Genomic DNA, 21,196 nt, shown 5'->3' with positions numbered 1-21,196 from the left:
CCAGCAGCTTGTTATTCGGGTCACGAATGAGTAATTTGGGATTTAAAAGCGATTACATCAGAAAAAAGACGGCCCACCTCCCGTCTCTCCTCCTACTTCTCATTCACATGAACTCACACTGATGTCATTTCAATGATTGCCCAAGAACAATAGCCCGAGAGGAAGCACGCTGCTTGTGGAAATACACGCACGACATTCCACAGCCACATGAAAAAAAAAACCCCTTCCACTTCAGTATGATCAATAGAAATAATCTGCTGCTGCTAATTAATTAAAAAGAAATGTAATTGGAGTTACATGTGTTGTTTCTGGAATTAAACCGTTTTTTTTGGGGGGGGGGGGGTTCAAGATAATCAAATGAAGGACAACCTCCCCCCTCGCCCAAGCTCATACAAAAACAAAAAACCTTCACGGGGCGGAAAGAGGAACAAAAAGCAAAGAATTCCCCTGTTTCAGAAAGTACTATATGACACTGCATCAGTGTGGACACTGGACAAACGTTTCGGGTCAAGGGAAACATTTGACTTTCAAAACGGACAGATGCACCAGGTACTAGCTAGACCCCTCAAAACAATTCAAATACTTGGAGTCAATGTTAGTAAATATATTGTATTTTATCTATTAAAATACACTATTTTGAGAAACAAAAACTATTTCTTTTTCATTAATTAAATTATAATTAAACAATTTGACCCCAAAGATGTTGGACATGTAGAATTGTCTATATCATGAATAGTTTTAAGTTTCCAAAAAATAAAAACACATAGTAATTAAGGAATCTGAGGGATAAAAATCCATTCTATTACTGTAGTGTCACAAATATTAGACGATTCAATGGAAAAGCTTAGGGGACCAAAACTGGGAAAAAAAATGTAGCAGCCTGTATGATGTTCCCTGGCCAGATGTTGCCAATCGCTGCTGTATATTGTTGTGCAAACATGAGCCACGGTATCTGTATAAGGCTGCAATCTAATGAACGTAATAATGTCTGTTATCCAAAGTAAAAAGCAAAAAAAAATGTTGAAAAAGAAACCCGTTTATTTATGTTTAGCCAACAAAGCTATTAAGTTATTATCCAGTAGGAACTACAGAAAAGAACAGTACAAAAGTACAAAAAGAAAGGACAAGTTCAGCAACAACAACAATAGAGGTAGGTTAAAACATATAAATTACCCCATAAGCAAACCGCCAAATGCTACTTGTCACCTGTCTGTAGGTAGATGTGTAGTGGAAACAGGTCAAATATAAATTAAACTCTCTTGCTTAAAATTATAAGTCGACATGATTGATACATACTGCAAAACCTGACTGATCAGCTATTGTAGGAGCTGCAAAGTGGAAGGGAGTAAATGTTTCATCCAAATGTGGAATTTTGTCCGAATTTGATGGAACAATTATTATCATGTAAAGTACTTTGTACAACTATGCAACAAAGCACCACAATCTAACACATTGCAGAGGTAACAAGGAAGTTAGGGTGTTTCTGAATATCGTGTGCTGTTGTGCACAATGTTGTAGCAATACTGTGCAAGATTCACCCATCATTGGGGTAAGGTACAGTAGCATCATAAAGTACAGTTAAAGTAAATGTAATCATAAGTGACATTATTGGCTGGCTTTAGGTCATTTTCAGCATTAATCATATATTTCTCTGTTGTACAACAGGATGATGGCTTATTTGCTACTGCTGGCGTTATTATCGTGTAATGTTTGGCCTCTTTTCTAATCCCCATCTAACCAAAAGAGAAGCATATCAAACAAAGGTTAAACTGCAAGTTATGTTCGCGAAACACGCAAGGAAGATCACAGTGCCATATCAAAGTACCTTCCCACAAAAAAGTATTTGCCCCCTTTGAAAATAATTACTTTGCCAGCAAGGAGCTTTTTGACCACCTCGTTTTTTTCAGCCCCAGAGATAGGAAAGTCCACCTCAGAGTCTCCAGGTTGTGTTTCCTCAATGGAAAGTGTGTTGGTGGAATTGAGAAGGTCTTCAAAGTGTTATCCCCACCAACCCAAGTTGAGGGCAGCAGCGCCCCATCTCCACTATACAGTGTTAATAGTGCACTGTTCCCCCCTCCTTAGGCGCCGGATGTTGGGACCAGAATTTCCTCAAAACCGACCGGAAGTTGTTTTCCTGGCTTCTCCAAACTCTTCCCACGCCCGGGTTTTTGCTTAAGCGACCGCTGAAGCTGTATTCCGCTTGGTACCCGGTACCTGTCAGCTGCCTCCAAAGTCCCACATGCCAAAAAGGCAATTATTCTCAAAATGAGAACATTTCTAACACATGATTGGTAAGCCAAACTAAAACAAACAGTCATTAGGTTTAGGCACAAACTTTTTCATATACAGCAAGAGGGGTTTGTATTTTTCTTCCTCAATTATGAATAAAATCATTTAGAAACTAAATGTTTGATTGACTTGGGTTGTCTTTGTGGGAATCAGGAAGAGGGCAAACACTTTTTCATGGCACTCTAAATGATCCTTTTCCACGAATCGCGGTCAGAGCGGTCCATTAGTGTTGTGCGTCATCATGTGCCTCCGTAGGTTGCTGGGGTTGTTAAAGCTGGCCGTGCACTGGGAGCAGGAGTACGGCTTCTCCCCGGAGTGCGTCCTCAGGTGAATCTTCAGGCTGCCGTTCTGCGTGAAGCGCTTCCCGCAAAGTGAGCAAGCGTACGGCTTCTCTCCAGTGTGTATGCGCATGTGGATGCCCAGCGTGGTCTTGTTCGCAAATGACTTGCCGCACATTGCGCAGGATATGTGCAGCTCCCCTGTATGAGCGGCCTTGTGTGCCATCAAGTCCTCGCGACTGGGGAAGGGCATGCCACAAAAGTTGCAATCTAAAGATTTGTTAACTGTGTGAGATGGAAAGACGGCATTCAACTGCTGGGGGAACTGGTCAATGTGACTGGGATGTCCTCCGGTACTGTCTGCTGTTCTTAATATGGTTGTCTGAGATGAGGGAAGTCTGTCCAGCTGGCTAGTTTTCAGCGGGGCTCGATCACTGGCACTGGGAAAGACATTTAGGAAACCGTCTTGGGTGACTGTGAGGTCCTGAGAGTTAAAAACCTGCTGATCGGTTGGAGCAAAGAGCGTTTCAATCTCGTCTTGTAGAGGCCCTTGTCCTCGTCCGTGAACGCTGGTGATTCTCAGTTCCTCATTACTTCCTGTCAGAGAAGAAGACCCCACAGGCTCTAGGTTCTGTGGCCCCGTGGCAACCTCACTCTGTACAGAGGGATTTAGGAAGGTGTCGTGACCTGAAAATACAAAATATGATGTCACTGAACAAGTGCAAACCCCCACCATCGACAAAAAGGAGAGCTATTCGTTGGGATTTACTATGTACAGTGTCCCTGCTGTCGAGGGAGAAATGTTAACCCCTTAGCAGACAAGAGAAGATAATCGCTTTGAAAAAAGAAGGAGATAGTATACAACTGAATAGAAACTTGCATGTTAAGAGGCAGTTCAAAAGCAACCAGAATGGCTGCTAAGAAGTGTCTGAATAATTCTCCAAGCCAGGTCATACATACAGGTATGCAGTAATGATCTGACTCATGCAGCCCCCCCACCCCCACACACAGACACAGACACAGACACACCATCGTCATCGTGCCTTGTCATACAATGAAGTGATAATACAATATCTGAGAGATGTACAGAGACAAGGTCTTTGTTCTTATCCTTGCGACATAGCAAAAGTGCGATGGGCAAACTTTTGTCCTACACCCTGCATAGTAGACATCTTAAGATCTTAAGCCCGAGCCTGAGCCTAAAATTTCAATCATCGCTTCGGCTTTGGCTTGGGTCAGGCCGGGCTTCTCTCTCACTGACTTAAAAAAATAAATAAAATAGATGTTTAATGTGCTGAGGCGTTTCAAGGCCGTGAATAGTTTTGGGCACGAGAGACTGCGGTTTGCAAAAAAACAGAAGTCGCCTCATCACAACACGTACTGTACTAAACTCTTGCAATGACAATTCAAAGAACTCCTTCTTGTCTCTGTCTATTATGCCCCCGTCAATGTTGTTCTTTGTCTCTCTTTTTCTCTCTCTTAAACCCCCTTTCCCACTGCCGCAAAACCATGGGTAAACACACATTTTTGCGCAGTGGGAAAGGCTCACTGGCCAATGTCGATCCGTGTCCACCAGCACGGCAAGCGAGGCTGGTTGTGATCGCCTCCGCTCCGTATTGCTTGCAGTTTGAAAGGCTAACACGGGAGCTGCCCGGGAATTACGTGATGCGGCATAACATCACGCGCCATCGGCCTCGTATATAGAAATTCACGTCGTCTACGTTGTCTCAGTAGTAGCAAAGAGTTAATCCTCCGCTGGTTTTCGACCATTTTGAGGACGGGAAAAAGCATGATAAAAGAACCATTTAGTCACAGTTTTTTGTTATTCGTGGCCGAGCTCTGCCCAATGTTGTAAACGTAAGTTACTGTTCTAAAGTATGTTAGAACAGATTCAGAATAAGCTCTGACTGAGAAGAGAAGATCAACAGAAACATGCCAAGCAGCATACTGTACATGTTTTTCACTCCAACCGCAATGTATTTTTGTCTAAAACCACATTTATGTTCTGCTACTAATGCACAAATGCAGCCCATCTTGCACAGCTGAGAGGACGCTCCCATTTGGTTCCAAAGCATTCCATGCTCACTTGCCAAGCGGACTGACTGAATGGGACCTCTTTGAACCGTCACTACTGATTATTACAAGTGAATAGTGGTTGAAATTGCATTTACCCACAGATGTGCATGATTTTGCCCGACTTGAAATGCATTGCAGCTAGGCAATATGACATTTTTTTTTAATGTGGCAAACTATAACCTTACATGCGATGTCCATCCATCCATCCATCATCATCTACCGCTTATCCGGGGCTGGGTCGCGGGGGCAACAGCTTTAGCAGGGAAGCCCAGACTTCCCTGTCCCCAGCTACTTCGTCCAGCTCTCCCCGGGGGATCCCGAGTCGTTCCCAGGCAAGCTGGGTGACATAGTCTCTCCAGCGTGTCCTGGGTCTTCCTCTGGGTCTCCTCCCGGTGAGGCATGACCGGAACACCTCACCGGGGAGGCGCTCAGGAGGCATCCGAATCAGATGCCCAAGCCACCTCATCTGGCTCCTCTCGATATGGAGGAGAAGCAGCTCGACTCTGAGCCCCTCCCAGATGACCGAGCTTCTCACCTTATCTCTAAGGGAGAGCCCGGACACTAAGGGTGTGGAAAATAATCGATATTAATCGATACATCGATGCGCACGTCCGCGATCCGAGTGCATCGGCTCATTCACTGGGTACGACGCGATTGACGGGTGAAATCGCGATTCATCACGATGCATTGATGGGTATCAGTGAAATCGCGATTCATCACGATGCATTGATTGGTATCGGTAAAATCCGATTCAATCGCCGTTTTATTCATGTTAAACGTCACATATCTGCCCTTTCCTAGGCGCAATGAATGCACCATCATTGCTTTGCGTTTTGTGTTGAATACGGACGGTAGCCGTGCGTCACATACAGTCCAGTACATAACGAGCGAAACATTATGGAAGTTAGCGCACGCAACAGCAAGGAAACTACTATATTTAATGCAGCCGCAACATTCAAATCTTATGTTTGGAAATACTACGGCTTCGAAAAGAAAGACGGTAAGCTTGATAAAACCTCCGTAATTTGCAAGGAATGTCGCACTAAGAAGCCATACAACGGCAGCACCACAAATATGCAGACACACTTAAACCGATGGAACCAGATCACCGACAAGTTTCCCTCCCGCTTCCCCGCCCAGTTCCTCGTCGGACACCGGAGAAACTCTTGGTAAACCAGGTCAGGATCAGAAAAAAATCGCCTCTTATTTTGGGAGTCCCCTTGCAACTCACTGTGACCGCGCAATGGCTATAACTATAAGGCCACTGCTTATTTCATATGCAAAGACCCCCAGCCTTAGCGTGGTGAACAACGAGGGTTTCAGACAGCTCGTGCACGTTTTGGAACCCAGGTATAAAATACCAGATAGGTCTGTGTTCACTTACAAACATATTCCCGATGTGTACAACAAAGTGAGAAGTGAGATTACTGTGTCGCTGAACAGTGCGCAAAGAGTTGCACTTACAGTGGATGGGTTCACATCTTGCGCTATAGATTCATATATATATATATATATATATATATATATTTCATATAAGACACTCAGTGAGAATAGTCTGTTTGTGTTTACACTATAGCAACAGCTGTGAGTCTCAGGTGCCAAATTGTTTACATTTTCTTTGCACAAAACCCAATTGTGAAAGGGCTTAAATAAGTTGTTTTACAAGTTCTACTCTTTATAAGGAATAAAGTGGTATCCTTTTTGTAATACCATACTGAATTCCATCTTTTTAAAAGCTTTTTTTCTTTGCTTATTTGCATCATGTTTAATTGCACAATATCGCAACAAATTGCATTGTATCGTATCGGATCGCATTGATTTGAACTTAATGTGTATCGAATCGTATCGCATCGTGACGACGGTGAAACGTATCGCATCGTTTCGCCAGAAAATTCCATGTATCGTTTAAGTATCGCATCGCTGGCAGTGGATCGTGATGTGTATCGAATCGTCCTCAGTGCTGAGATTCACATCCCTACCGGACACCCTGCGGAGAAAACTAATTTCGGCCGCTTGTAACCGGGATCTCGTTCTTTCGGTCACGACTCATAGCTCGTGACCATAGATGAGGGTTGGAACGTAGATCGACCGGTAAATTGAGAGCTTCGCCCTTTGGCTCAGCTCCTTCTTCACCACGACAGACCGATACAACGTCCGCATCACAGCAGACGCTGCACCAATCCGCCTGTCGATCTCCCGCTCCCTTCTGCCCCCACTCGTGAACAAGACCCCAAGATACTTGAACTCCTCCACTTGGGGCAAGATCTCCTCCCCGACCCGGAGGGGGCACTCCACCCTTTTTCGACTGAGGACCATGGTTTCAGATTTGGAGGTGCTGATCTTCATCCCAACCGCTTCACACTCGGCTGCGAAACACTCCAGTGAGAGTTGGAGAGCCCTGTTTGAAGGAGCCAACAGCACCACAAATGACGAAAACCACACTGCTCCTCCTCAATCTGAGGCTCGACTTCCTGACGGACCCTCCTCTCCAGCACCCCTGAATAGACCTTAGAAGGGAGGCTGAGGAATGTGATCCCTCTGTAGTTGGAACACACCCTCCGGTCCCCCTTTTTAAAAAGAGGGACTACCACCCCGGTCTGCCAATCCAGAGGCACTCTCCCCGTTGACCACGCGATGTTGCAGAGGCGTGTCAACCAGGACAGCCCCACAACATCCAGAGCCTTGAGGAACTCCGGGCGGATCTCATCCACCCCTGGGACCTTGCCACCGAGGGGCTTTTTAACCACATCGGTGACTTCAGCCACAGAGATAGGAGAGCCCACCTCAGAGTCCCCAGGCTCTGCTTCCTCCAAGGAAGACGTGTTGGTGGAGTTGAGGAGGTCTTCGAAGTACTCTGCCCACCGGTTCACAAAGTCCCGAGTCGAAGTCAGCAGCGCCCCATCCCCACTGTACACAGTGTTAATGGTCCACTGCTTTCCCTCTCCTGAGACGTCGGATGGTGGACCAGAATTTCCTCGAAGCCGTCCGGAAGTCGGCTTCCATGTCCTCACCAAACTCTTCCCACGCTCGGGTTTTTGACTCGGCGACCACCGAAGCTGCGTTCCGCTTGGCCAGTCGATACCCGTCAGCTGCCTCTGGGGTCCCACAGGCCATAAAGGCTCGATAGGACTCCTTCTTCAGCTTGACGGCATCCCTTACTGCTGGTGTCCACCAGCGAGTACGGGGATTGCCGCCACGACAGGCACCAACCACCTTACGGCCACAACTCAGACTGGCCGCCTCAACAATAGAGGCACGGAACATGGCCCACTCGGGCTCAATGTCCCCCGCCTCCCCCGGAACATGGGAAAAGCTCTGTCGGAGGTGGGAGTTGAAACTCCTTCTGAGAGGGGATTCCGCCAGACGCTCCCAACAAACCCTCACTATACGTTTGGGTCTGCCAGGACGGACCGGCATCTTCCCCCACAATCGGTGGTGATCAGTTGACGGCTCCGCCCCTCTCTTCACCAGAGTGCCCAGAACATGCGGCCGCAAATCCGATGATACAACTACAAAGTCGATCATCGAACTGCGTCCTCGGGTGTCCTGGTGCCAAGTGCACATATGGACACCCTTATGTTTGAACAAGGTGTTCGTTATGGACAATCCGTGGCGAGCACAGAAGTCCAATAACAAACACCACTCGAGTTCTGATCGGGGGGGCCGTTCCTCCCAATCACGCCCCTCCAGGTCTCACTGTCATTGCCCACGTGAGCATTGAAGTCCCCCAGCAGAACAAGGGAGTCCCCAGCAGGAGTACATGCGATGTCTTTTTTTCAAAATATAGTATACACAGTGGAACTGCAAAGGACAAAAATCTGTTTTGTGAAACAACAAAAAATTCCTCATTTCGCATTCCACTCTGTAGAAAGGCCAAATAAAATTCAAGATACCCGACCTAACAGAGGAACATTGTGTTTGCTGAGCAATACTGTCACCTAGTGGTGAAGGTACTGCTGGAAGAGTTGTGTCGTGTATATGTGTAACAATGGTATACATCATGTGTGTGGTTGATATTTATTTAATCAATTGTGTTGTTCACATTGCACTGAGCGGACTGATCCTTTTCTTAAAACGTGCTCCAACACAAAATATATAATAGTGACACACACTCAACACCGAAAAAAGCATATATCTTTTCCTTGCCTTGCTGCTCTCGTTGTCGAACTAGGAGCAGTCCGCGGTCTATTAATTGACCACGCTCAACTGGTTTGGCACTCCTGGAATAATACATGCGTATGGTCACATTGGCTGCACTGGAAATTTGGTGTTCAGTTTTGCCATGACTTGTACACCAAGACATGGGAGCATATTATTTATTTCTATGATTGATTTATACATTGCTCCAAACCTTGATATAATTGAAAATGAATGCTCTTTTTCTCTTTTGTGTTTTATATTGAGTTTGTTCGTGAAAAACGTTTTTTAAACAATGTGCTCAGTAGGGCTGGGTTAATCACAATGTTTGTATTTCATAGTAGTCTATTGATAAATGTTATTTTTTACCTGAATAAAATAAGAAAAAAAAACAATTGCCGGTAAATTGATTAAAAATAAAACTAAAAACATTGACAGTGATTAAAGATAAACATTGAATAAAATCAAGAGGTAAAATACAGTTGAAAATAACTGGTGTGCACCTAATTTCCTCTCATGTGCTTGTAATTGTGAAGTCTAACGTCATACTGTAGCCTTTGCCTACAACAGGCAGAGTAAGAGGGTTTGGTTCCTTCTTTTGAACCGACATTATATTGAGTGCATTTTCTATTGATAATGACCAGGCCTCTATAGCGATACAGGTAGACATTGATATTGAATCATTGCCCAGCCGAGCCTCCTCGCTGCCCATCTTTAAAGCCCTCCTCAAAACTCACTTGTATTCTTTGGCGTTCGACTCAGCATGACTTAGATTTGTTAAGATAAGATAAGATCAATGTTCTTGATTTTACTGCTTGGTGCTTTCTACCGCCTTCATTACCGATTCGTCTTACTGTTTATTGTGTATGTTAAATCGCTCCATGTACAGCACTTTGTATGCAGCGATGGCTGTTTGAAAGTGCTCTATAAATACTGTTGACTTGACTTGTTGACTTGACTTGACGTTGAATAACAAATCTGTCACAAATGCAAAATGTTCGCCATGAGGCAATTAAGATATTAGAGCAGTGTTTCTTAACCTTTTAAAAGGTATCGAACCCAACTAGTTAATATGCACAGTCACCGAACCCATCATGAGTAAAAAATATACATAATTTTTTTAATTAACTGACTAATGTGTGCCCATTACACCTATAGAGCAAAAATTGAAACAAGAGTTGACGTGAACATTCGGACTTGAACAGGAGGTACCACATCTTCCTCTCTTCTAGTAAAAGTGCTGGAAATTCATAGACAAGCTAACCTAAGATATGTACTTTATTAAGTGCTGTGCCCCAATCATACGACCCTTCCCCCACCTCCCCACACTTGACTCACTTTCACTTGGCTCACATCCTCCAGTATCCTCTTCATCTTTGATCAGGATGACATCTGGGATCTCTTCAACTGCATGCTAACATGAAAGCAAGTACATGTTAAAAAACAACACATCACATTTGTTTCTGCAGGACCGGTCAAGAAAATCTACCTCTTTTGTATCAGGAGGGGAGGTCTTGACCGAGAGGTGCAAAGAGATGGGGGAGGTTTGTTGTGTTGCTGGAGGCTTCAAGACAACTACAAATGCAAAACAAAATTGTGCATGAGAAAATGCAGTGATCAAATTTGAATACTGTACAGACCATTCACATTGTGGGCCGCTTACAGCCTCAGGAGATGTCAAGTGACCGGACCATTAAAATTATACCACACTCTGCTAAAAATAACCAAAAGATCATGTCTTTCATTTGTTTTTGGTACAGTGAAGCACAAGAACATTCGTAAAATGTTGACATTTAATGAACATATCTTTTACAAAACATTTCATGAAACACCTTAGATTTCCTTAAACAATTGTACAATTTACTTTGATCATTCACATATATACTTTGCAACTGATCCCACTGATTGTATAAAGGCAAAAAAACTAACTGCATTGGTATTGAAAAATATAGTAATGCATTTTAAGATCAAACAACATTTATAAAGAAAGGCATTTTAACCATTTACACATGTGCATCTAAAATCTAAATTTAATCCATCCATCCTTTCATTTTCTGATCCGCTTTATCCTCACAAGGGTCGCGGGGGGTGCTGGAGCCCATCCCAGCCGACTTCGGGCAGTAGGCGGTGGACACCCTGAACCGGTTGCCAGCCAATTGCAGCGACAAAGAAACGAACAACCATCCGCGCTCACACACACACCTAGGGACAATTTAGAGTGTTCAATCAGCCTGCCATGCATGTTTTTGGAATGCGGGAGGAAACCGGAGTACCCGGAGAAACCCAACGCAGGCATGGGGAGAACATGCAAACTCCATACAGGGAGGCCAGAGCTGGGATTGAACCTTGTACCTCTGCACTGTGAAGTTGACACACTCACTACTGGACCACCGGTCCGCCCTAAATTTAATTCCTGCCTACATTTTACAGACTAAGGAGAAATTTATTTATTTGATTTATCCTGCGGGCCAGATCGAACCTCCTCGGTGGCCGGTTCCGGCCTGCGGGTCATATGTTTGACACACCTTGTATAGACTGTGTTGAAAGCAGACATTTTCCAGTTACCAGTGGATGCTTTAGTAGTGATTTTGCAGGGGTCATTTCCAAGACCCTTTTTTAAATCAGGATTCTGTATGCGTTTGGAAAAATTGGTGAGTTTTGGGATGTGTTTATGTCCCCTTTGCAAGAATAATAAACCACTATTCAAAGAAGGTCTTTGCACCACCTGGTGCCTGGACCCTAATGATAATATCATGATCACAGCATGTGCATAAACTATATCATCTATTGTGTCTAACTACTTGTTCATTAGCATTGTAGATTAAATGTACCGGTATTACTTGTGAGATTAGTGAAACAATTCCTGTGTCTTCTGTGTTTCCAGTGATTGTGTGTACTCAAGTCAGTGAATCAAATCATCCAAGTAAGCCAACTTCAGTCAGTGACCAAATTATATGAGTTTGTGTTGTATTCGGTGAGTCCGCTAACTTAAACCAGTGAAGCACATCATCTGAGTCTGCTAATGCACCCAGTGTGCCGTTAGTCAGGCAAAGGACTCACAGGACTGGGGAAATCAATAATAACCTGGTTGATGCTGAAACTGAACAGTTACGGCCGTCCCATTGCAAACAACTACAGGCACTATGAAACCAGTCCAATAAAAATATACATCAAAACAAATCTATCGATTACTACATCGATTGATCAACTTATCTGATAAAATTTTATTTTGCATTTAAGTGGATTACAAAACATCCCCCAATACAGTTTATTTAGTGATAAAAAACAACATATCTGTTGTTAACAATGTAGCTATATTAACAACATATGGAATATCTTCATTCCCGACTCCTAATTTGCTGTCTTTAATGCATGGCACCTATTATAAAGATGATATACAGCAATCAAAGTCATTGACTTATTTACTGTATTGTGCAACTTCGCATTTGAAGATTATATGACTTTAATGCTAATTGTAGTTTTCAAATAATAATGACTTTTGTTATGCTGACATTTAGAACTACTTAACTATTCATTCATTCATTCATCTTCCGTACCGCTTGATCCTCACTAGGGTCGCGGGGGGTGCTGGAGCCCATCCCAGCCGTCTCCGGGCAGTAGGCGGGGGACACCCTGAATCGGTTGCCAGCCAATCGCAGGGCACACAGAAACAAACAACCATTCGCACTCACACTCACACCTAGGGACAATTTGGAGTGTTCAATCAGCCTGCCAAGCATGTTTTTGGAATGTGGGAGGAAACCGGAGTACCCGGAGAAAACCCACGCAGGCCCGGGGAGAACATGCAAACTCCACACAGGGAGGCCGGAGCTGGAATCGAACCCGGTACCTCTGCACTGTGAAGCCGACGTGCTAACCACTTGGACTACCGGGCCGCCCACTACTTAACTAATAATTTGTAAATAATGACCACTCATTGTTGTATGTGGTCTGTTTCTGTGAAGCAAACGTTTTAATGATGACAGTCTTTTTAAAAAACAGAATAGAGATGAATGAAGTTAGGAAAAGTTTGAAACTCAAATGCTCCCCCCCCCCCCCCCCCCCCCCACCATCTCCCATTTCCCATTGACTGCATTAAGACGTTGGCCAAACTGTGTTAAACAGTCACAACTTTCTGAATATTTGTCACAGGGAAATGATACGGACATTACTGGACTTGTCTGTAAAAGAACGGTCCAGTAATACCGGTTTTACGCAAATTAATCTTCGTCATTAAACACAAATAGCCACATTGTATGACTACAGTGCAACTTTTTATGTGGCTTAGTTACCTGGTGTTTTGCTCCGGGCTTTAGTCACATTAGCACGTAAGATGGAGAAACGGCTGGCCGGCCGATTGGTCCTGGTCTGCAGGCGGAGGGAGAAGATCTCGCTCCTCATCGCTTTCATCCTCATCCTCAGACTCTCGTTGTCCCTCAAACTCTGGCTCAGGTGCAGCCGTAGGGACGCTGAGCTCTCCGAGAATAGCTGTCTTATTTCCTGCACCGCCGCTTTCACCAGCACGTCCATGATGGATAAAAGCTGTGACTCGAGATTCAAATTGTCCGTTGTCATATTTGTTAACATAAGTCAGGGCGCTGCCGATAGAAAATCCGTCGGAGATGTGAAACGTTACGCTACAGCGGCTAGATTAGCTTTACCCTGCCAAGAGCGATCACACAATAGCACTTCCGTCATGTGACGCTGGTAATTACCGTAATGCTACGGTCACGGCCGCCACCCCTTCTTCCTCGTCTCCTTCTTCTTGACCAACAATTAGATTGCTTCGCTTCAAGTCTTTCTTTTCTTAATTACAAGGTGGAACAAACGTCCAGTATTTGAAATAAATTGTTTAAGGAAGGAAAGAAACCCTCACAATGGCCTTGAAACACAACCTGGCTGTCTACAATTGTTGCCCTGTTTTAAAACAGTGAATTGAAACCCAGCTAGAAACCCTAACTCAGGATGATACACAATGAAAGCAGAACCCAGGCAGAAAAGCTTGTTTTGATACGCTAACCATATTTTGCAACCTTACTTTGAAACCCTAAACCTCTTTTGAAAATTGTACACATACACACACATGCACATCAATAGCTTTTGTGTTGTAGGGTCCTGTCAAAGGCGCTATATATTCATTCATTCATCTTCCGAGCCGCTTGATCCTCATTAGGGGGTGCTGGACCCTATCCCAGCTGTCTCCGGGCAGTAGGCGGGGGACACCCTGAATCGGTTGCCAGCCAATCGCAGGGCACACAGAAACGAACAACCATTCGCACTCACACTCACACCTAGGGACAATTTTGAGTGTTCAATCAGCCTGCCACGCATGTTTTTGGAACGTGGGAGGAAACCGGAGCACCCGGAGAAAACCCACGCAGGCCCGGGGAGAACATGCAAACTCCACACAGGGAGGCCGGAGCTAGAATCGAACCCGGTACATCTGCACTGTGAAGCCGACGTGCTAACCACTGGACTACCGGGCCGCCCGGCGCTATATAAATCAAAGTAATTTGTACTCGTTCCCTGTTTACTTATATGTGCTGCATTAAACTCTCGAGTCATATTCTGTCTTTGCCACCCATGTATCAACCACACTACAAACTGTTCAAATCTTCAATATATCATTCATCACACAACTGTGACTTTAATCATCTCTCATTGTCCATCAGAGTGTTATTCATCCATTCCGGAACTCTTAAATGGGCCTTTAAATCATGAACAACTGTTGATTGTTTCATTTATTTTCTTAGAATACACAATCATTAGAATTTAAAGGCAGATGTCTTCTTTATTTGCACAGGAACAAAACATCAGCTTATACAAAAATAACCATGAGATAGCTTCTATAAGTGAGAGTGTCAACCGACAACGAACTAAGACGTTTTTCAATACCCTTGAGCAAAAAAGGGGGTCATTTCTTTCCTAGGACTCTGTCTCCACAAACACTCCTCCATCTCCCTCCGTCTCATAGCTCTTTGGTGCTTTTTCATCCTTTCTACTTGTTTCTGAGCTATCTCTGCCTTCCTCCTCCTGGCCACTCATCAATGTCCCATTCTCAGCATGATCGGCTTCATCCTTGTCCACTGACATCTGTTTGGAAGCATCCTCTCCCTTCTCATCCTTCTCTTCATCTACTTTGACTCTCTCCTCCTTCTCTTTCTCCTCTTTCTCTTTTTCCTCTTTGTCCTTCTTCTCTTTCTCCAGTTTGGAGAGGCTGTGACACAGGGATTGGACGTAGGTGAACACACACATAGGGTCCGGGTTCTTGCCCATCATGAGCATGTCCGACACTTCCAGCAGTGGCCAGCAGTCGGCCAGTGACCTGGGGGAGAAAGTGCATGAGCCACACACCGAGAGAGAAAGAACAACGGCATGTGAGAATTCAATCATGGATGGATAATGAGGGCATATGGACCTAGAAACAGATAGATAGATAGATAGATAGATAGATAGATAGATAGATAGATAGATAGATAGATAGATAGATAGATAGATAGATAGATAGATAGATAGATAGATAGATAGATAGATAGATAGATAGATAGATAGATAGATAGATAGATAGATAGATAGATAGATAGATAGATAGATAGATGGATAGATAGATGGATAGATAGATAGATGGATAGATAGATGGATAGATAGATAGATAGATAGATAGATAGATAGATAGATAGATAGATAGATAGATAGATAGATAGATAGATAGATAGATAGATAGATAGATAGATAGATAGATAGATAGATAGATAGATAGATAGATAGATAGATAGATAGATAGATAGATAGATAGATAGATAGATAGATAGATAGATAGATAGATGCATACTCTGCAGTCTGGAAGGCCAGAGTGAAATTCTTTTCCCTTTCAGTGGGTTTCAAAGTATTATAGTCGAAAGCGTCAGGGAAGTAGCGGTGGATCAACGCACAGAAAGCCATCCCATCACACCAAGATGAGGAGAAATTCTCTATGTTTACGCCCTGAAAGAAAGACAAAGGGAAGGCTTTATGTCTTCATTGAATTAATAATAAAAGATGCTCAATGGAGCGGCACAGTGGGCACCTGGCTAGCAAGTTTGTCTCACAGTGCAGCACACCCGCGACGATATACAAATTAGAAAATGGATGGATGATGGATGGATAATGCTGAATCATCATTGGACAGCATACCTGATAGTGTTGAGTTTTGCTGCGGCACCACTGCAAAATTCTCTGTTTGATGGAAGACCCTGTAGCTGAAGCCGTGGATGACTTCTGAATTTTGAAGTTGCGTGGTATTGGTGTCCTAGACAAGCCATAAACAGATGTGTGCTCAAGCATATCAAACATAGCAAAGTATCTCTTGCTGATGGATGGATGGATAGATAGACAGATGGATAGAATGATGGAAATGACAGCAAATGGAAGAAAAGATGCCATAGATAGGTGGATGATGAAAAAATTGATGATGCTCTGATGGATAGATTATGGATCGAAGGATGAATGAAAGATAGAAGGGTTGATAAAAATGGATGGATGAATGGGTGGAAGAGAGATGTCTCGATGGATTGAGTGATGACAGCCAGATGGAAGGGTGGATAGACAAAGAAATAGGTGGATTTTTGCGATTGATGGACAGAAACATGGATGAAAACATGGATGATGAATGAATGATCAAAGGAGGGTTAGTTGGATGACAGATTGACAGATGATGGATTCTTTCATCATCTTTCATCAATGGATGGCATTGATGGAATCTTGGATAGATGGAATTCTGGATAGATAAATGGACATGGACAATGAATTAAAAACAGATGGCGAGGTTGATAATGGAAGAATAGATGACAAGATGAAAAGGTGGAGAGATGAATGATAGATGACTGTATGAATGACAGGTTGACAGACCCGCTGCAGCTAGATAGACAGATAGATAGATAGATAGATAGATAGATAGATAGATAGATAGATAGATAGATAGATAGATAGATAGATAGATAGATAGATAGATAGATAGATAGATAGATAGATAGATAGATAGATAGATAGATAGATAGATAGATAGATAGATAGATAGATAGATAGATAGATAGATAGATAGATATTTTGATGTGTGTATTTCTTATGTTTGGTGACTCACTCAGGTGCGCCCTGTTGGAACTTAGCGATGATGTCACTCTTTTTGGATGCTCGGCCAGAGCGAGCTGAGGGTCTCGGACGAGACTGAACTTGAGGTGTGGCTTTTGGGTTCCTTTTGGCCTTCTCTTGTTTTTCCGCCTCTTTCAGTCTTTCTTTGTCTTTTGCTTGATCTTCTTTGACTTGTTTTTTCCCCTCTCCCACCTTTTCTGGCTTTTGAGCAACACTCTTATCTTCAGTTACATTTTCTTCAACTTTCTCTTTGGTCTTGACCTTCTTCTCCCCAAAATCTCTATTTTTGACCTCCTTCCTATCAACCCCCTTCTTTTTATCCTCAGTGTCCTTCCTGTCTTCTTGTTCAGTGCCTTCAGTGACACCTTCAACCGACTTTGAAGCAGCTGTTCGGAGTGGGTGTGTGTCTGCAGCCTCCTCACCCCCCACTTGTGGTGTGGGGTCCTCCTTCACCCCTGCTTTGAGCCCCTGACCTTCCACCGCGGACTCTTCTGGAGTCCTGCCTTTTGGGCCGGTGTTCTGCACAAGCTCTGTTTCATCTGTCTGCATGGCAATCAACACACAACTCACTCAGGGACTTAATCCACAGAATCATTGCACATTCAACTGATGTGGCCTGGCGGTCATGGCCTGCAAGGCTGTCTCTGTTGGCCTAAACACTTTCAAAGGCACTAAATTGCATTTGCAAGCTCAATCCAAACTCTGTACAGTGCTGTAATTTAATTATAAAAAACATAAAAACATAAATACACATAGATGCTCCCCAAGATTTGATGATGAAACACAGAAGACAATGATCGCAACCACGCTGCGGTAACATTCACTATTTTTTGTAGAGGACAAAGAAGATATGCATGCGGGTAGTTTTCTTTTGTCTCTCTGCATGTGTGCTAGTGTTTATTTTCAAATATAATGAGTGTAAAAGTTTTGATGTACTGTGCCATTGATGCTCGTCTGGAGTGTTGCATTGTGTGTCAGCATTTAGCCAGCAAACTTCGACGAGGCAAAGTAATGTGGTGTGGTTATAGACACGACTTGTAATTCTCTTTGTTTTCTGCTCAGTTTTAGAGTAAACGTCAACTGGAAATGGCAATAAACAATTTGAAGCAAGCACCTGACCACTTTTTTTTATGAAGAATTGTTCACTATGTATCAGCTTGCTGCTACTCTGAGGTTTGCCACTGCAATCTAGCATATGGATCTCAAATATTTGGACTTAAGTGAAAAACAAGCAAAATCAGCCATCATTTGGGACACACACATTTGCTCCATCTATTATATTGGTTTATATGACATGACTGTATTCCTATTTATTTTCATTTTTTTTGTAAAATCAGATTTCAACCTAGGTGAATGGTGAAATCAAACAAATCTGTCCAGGGCCTTCACAGTCACTTTAAACTACATTAGCAGATCAACTTATTAGTATTAATTCTGAACTACTCCAGATGATGTACATGGCAAAACTGTGTGCCCTCATTTTGTGTATATATTGATGGTTTCTATGACAGCGAGGTCATAGTGATGATATTAAGAGGTGGATTAAGTCATATAAATCATTGATATCATATAGCAGTGTTGTAAAATATGTGCCTTGGGTCATTAAATGTTAGGAAACCAGCCAGTGGTGGATCATCATTTGTTGCCTTGTGGAAGAGGAGGTTGGAGGAGGAGAGATATTTATGTTGCCACTCCAGACTCAAGATTATAGTTTGAAGTAAGAGCAGCTAATATTAGTCAGCGCTCTCCTCTGGAGATCTGACAGTCCTCAGCAAGTAGTCATGCAATGCGAGATGGGAAACACCACTTTGGGATTTGTGGAGCTTCTCGATTTAGACATTTTACATCGTAACCGTCAGCATCTACTCTCAAGGGGCGTGTTAACAACAGATATCTGATTTATCTTCTTTATTTTTGTCATGGTAAAAAAAAAGGGTACATTTGGGGGATGGATTATTTTATTTGCGTTTGAGACTGAAAATAAATAAATAATGTCCGTGCAAGCTTTTTTTGTTGGACAGCAGTGATATTATAATCATATGTGGATTGTCTTTCTTTAACGGTGGCAAACATTGAAAATCATCAATTGCTATTTCTTCTTTTGTTGCTTTCATGATAGATTATTGCTAATATTTGAACTGGATTGCCCATACTGGCATATTTCTTTCTGTGATGCAAGATGAGGATGTTAATCATACTGTTTGCAGTTTTTTAAAAATATCTGACCTTGACAATTTTTACTGTACAGACATATTCCACATCTCTACTTCTTATTTTCTTTTTTTTTCTTTTTTAACCTTTCAAATAACACTTACCATTTTGTTGGGGTCATATTATTTCATTGCACGATATGAGTGGTCGGTCATAGATTACTGCCTAAAATTGCATTTACACTTTCGAATACAGCTATTGCTGTTCTATTCTGATCCCTCGCCGGGTAAAGAGCAGAGATTGACAGACTTTTTACATGAAGTGCCAGTTAATTTGGATTTATTATCTGTCTGCCTGAGTACCACAATCAACATACAAAAATAGGTGCACAGTAGGCCTAAGTGTTCAACACCCCTAAAATGTATTTTTAATATTATTGTAAACAACATAACATTTTACACATTTAAACATTAACACTGAGCTTAAATTTGGGATTTTTGGGGGCAAACAGTTCTTAAATAGTACATGCAAATATGATTTGAAAAGTAAATACAAATAAATTCACGTATCACTAGTGGGAGTACCACACTGACAATCATCAGTATTAAGTAATAGTAGTATTAGTTTATGTAGTGATGTCATGTTAGTGAAACATACTGTGGTTGGAGCATTGAAATGTAGCATCCTAGATCACCGTTTCTTGTTACATGATAAATCTTTACACACTCTGAGACCATAGCAAAAAGTGATTGGCATAATTACCGTACATCATCCAATAGCAAATGTTTGTGTTAGCGTCATGCAGTCCTGTTGGTAAGGACGAAGACGACGAGGCATTTTCAAAGAACATTTATCATTTACTGATGATACAGAAACACATCAACCTGCTTCTTGTCGCTTGAGTCAGTCTGACTTGTCCCCTCTGAATACTCAGCTGTCTCCTGGTTCACTGCATCTCCATCCATTCCAGCAGAATTTAAGTTACCGTAGTTGAGATTTCTCAACAAGCCTGTTCAATGCAGCTCTGCACACTCTGTTGTCTCTCTGCTCCATTCACCCGACACCCTCTTCCTTCGCTTTCCCGAGGATGCCGTTGCTTCTTTATCTGACCTTTCTAACAACACATGTCCCAAAAATAGCATCTCAGTGACATAGGCAAAGTCCAACGTGGCCGGACAGCTGCATCTGTTGTGGAAACCGTGGCAGTACACACATGCACAAAACACACAGACATGCACATAATCCATTATTTCCCTTTTGACTATAGGGAAGCAAGTATGAATTTGGTAGCCAAAAATAAATATCCAACCTGAAATATATAGCCCCCCACAGCCCCTGGATTTCAGCCTCTACATGTTGCCATATCAATCTAATCTGTCCAGGGCCTTCAAAATCAGTAGTGCTGGCCAATGAAACTTAAACTAGTCTTGTTAGCAATAGGTCTGTTTCTTTAACCGGATGTCAAATTTGTCCTCGCGGGGCCAGAACACTGACCCGAGATGATGTCAGCATTTTTCCATCCACTGATTGATTGGTCAGAGAAAGCCAAATTCGACTCGCAAAAGACATGCACGCATGAATGAATACATTCAATAATCAGCATCTCTATTAAATGTGATATTTTACTCAATGTAAAAAATGTTCTTAGATTAATATTGATTCTGAAGTGCTCCAGGGACATGGCACAGTTGTGTGCTTTTACTGAAAATTGCATGTTTGCATATTATTTTGTATTCAATAAATATGATGTAATACAGCAGTGGTGGTATTAAGATATTTATTAATTTGTTATGAATAAAACAAACAATGGGGTTTTTCAAGTATTTGACCCTTTAGGGACAGTGGTTACTACAGTGGACAGCTTATCATGTTATCAGGCTAAATGAAAGGGTTAACTTTCCGGGCACCGATAAAGACAAGTCACAACTCATTCATCATTCATTCATGAATGAGTTGTGACTTGTCTTTATCGGTGCCCGGAAAGTTAACCCTTTCATTTAGAACTGTTCTACTGAAATAAAGTACAACTGCTCACCCTTTTAAGACGCCTGATGACACGTATTTGAGAGGAAACAAAACTGGGCCATTGAGTTGTTTTCATTAGTATTTATCGTTTAATATTCTATAAGCATAAAGAA

At 42.7% G+C, this 21,196-nt stretch overlaps 2 protein-coding genes across 2 annotated transcripts; both read right to left on the bottom strand.

The window, feature by feature from the left end:
• Positions 1 to 1,018: 1,018 nt before the first annotated feature.
• LOC127603268 (zinc finger protein 354C-like) lies at positions 1,019 to 13,741 on the bottom strand. Its single transcript, XM_052069424.1, has 4 exons — positions 13,073 to 13,741; positions 10,270 to 10,355; positions 10,119 to 10,194; positions 1,019 to 3,254 (listed from the first exon to the last, which is right to left on the bottom strand). The coding sequence occupies exons 1-4, from the start codon at positions 13,365 to 13,367 to the stop codon at positions 2,500 to 2,502; spliced, it is 1,212 nt and encodes a 403-aa protein (XP_051925384.1). The 5' UTR covers positions 13,368 to 13,741; the 3' UTR covers positions 1,019 to 2,499.
• Positions 13,742 to 14,387: 646 nt separating this feature from the next.
• On the bottom strand, positions 14,388 to 20,153 carry smtnl1 (smoothelin-like 1). Its single transcript, XM_052069387.1, has 5 exons — positions 19,943 to 20,153; positions 16,900 to 17,450; positions 15,954 to 16,068; positions 15,613 to 15,764; positions 14,388 to 15,105 (listed from the first exon to the last, which is right to left on the bottom strand). The coding sequence occupies exons 1-5, from the start codon at positions 20,021 to 20,023 to the stop codon at positions 14,706 to 14,708; spliced, it is 1,299 nt and encodes a 432-aa protein (XP_051925347.1). The 5' UTR covers positions 20,024 to 20,153; the 3' UTR covers positions 14,388 to 14,705.
• Between the last annotated feature and the right edge of the window lie 1,043 nt (positions 20,154 to 21,196).

The sequence above is a fragment of the Hippocampus zosterae genome, chromosome 1 (assembly GCF_025434085.1).
Source record: "Hippocampus zosterae strain Florida chromosome 1, ASM2543408v3, whole genome shotgun sequence".
Classification (NCBI taxonomy): Eukaryota; Metazoa; Chordata; class Actinopteri; order Syngnathiformes; family Syngnathidae; genus Hippocampus; species Hippocampus zosterae.
This window is presented reverse-complemented; position numbering and strand designations above follow the sequence as displayed.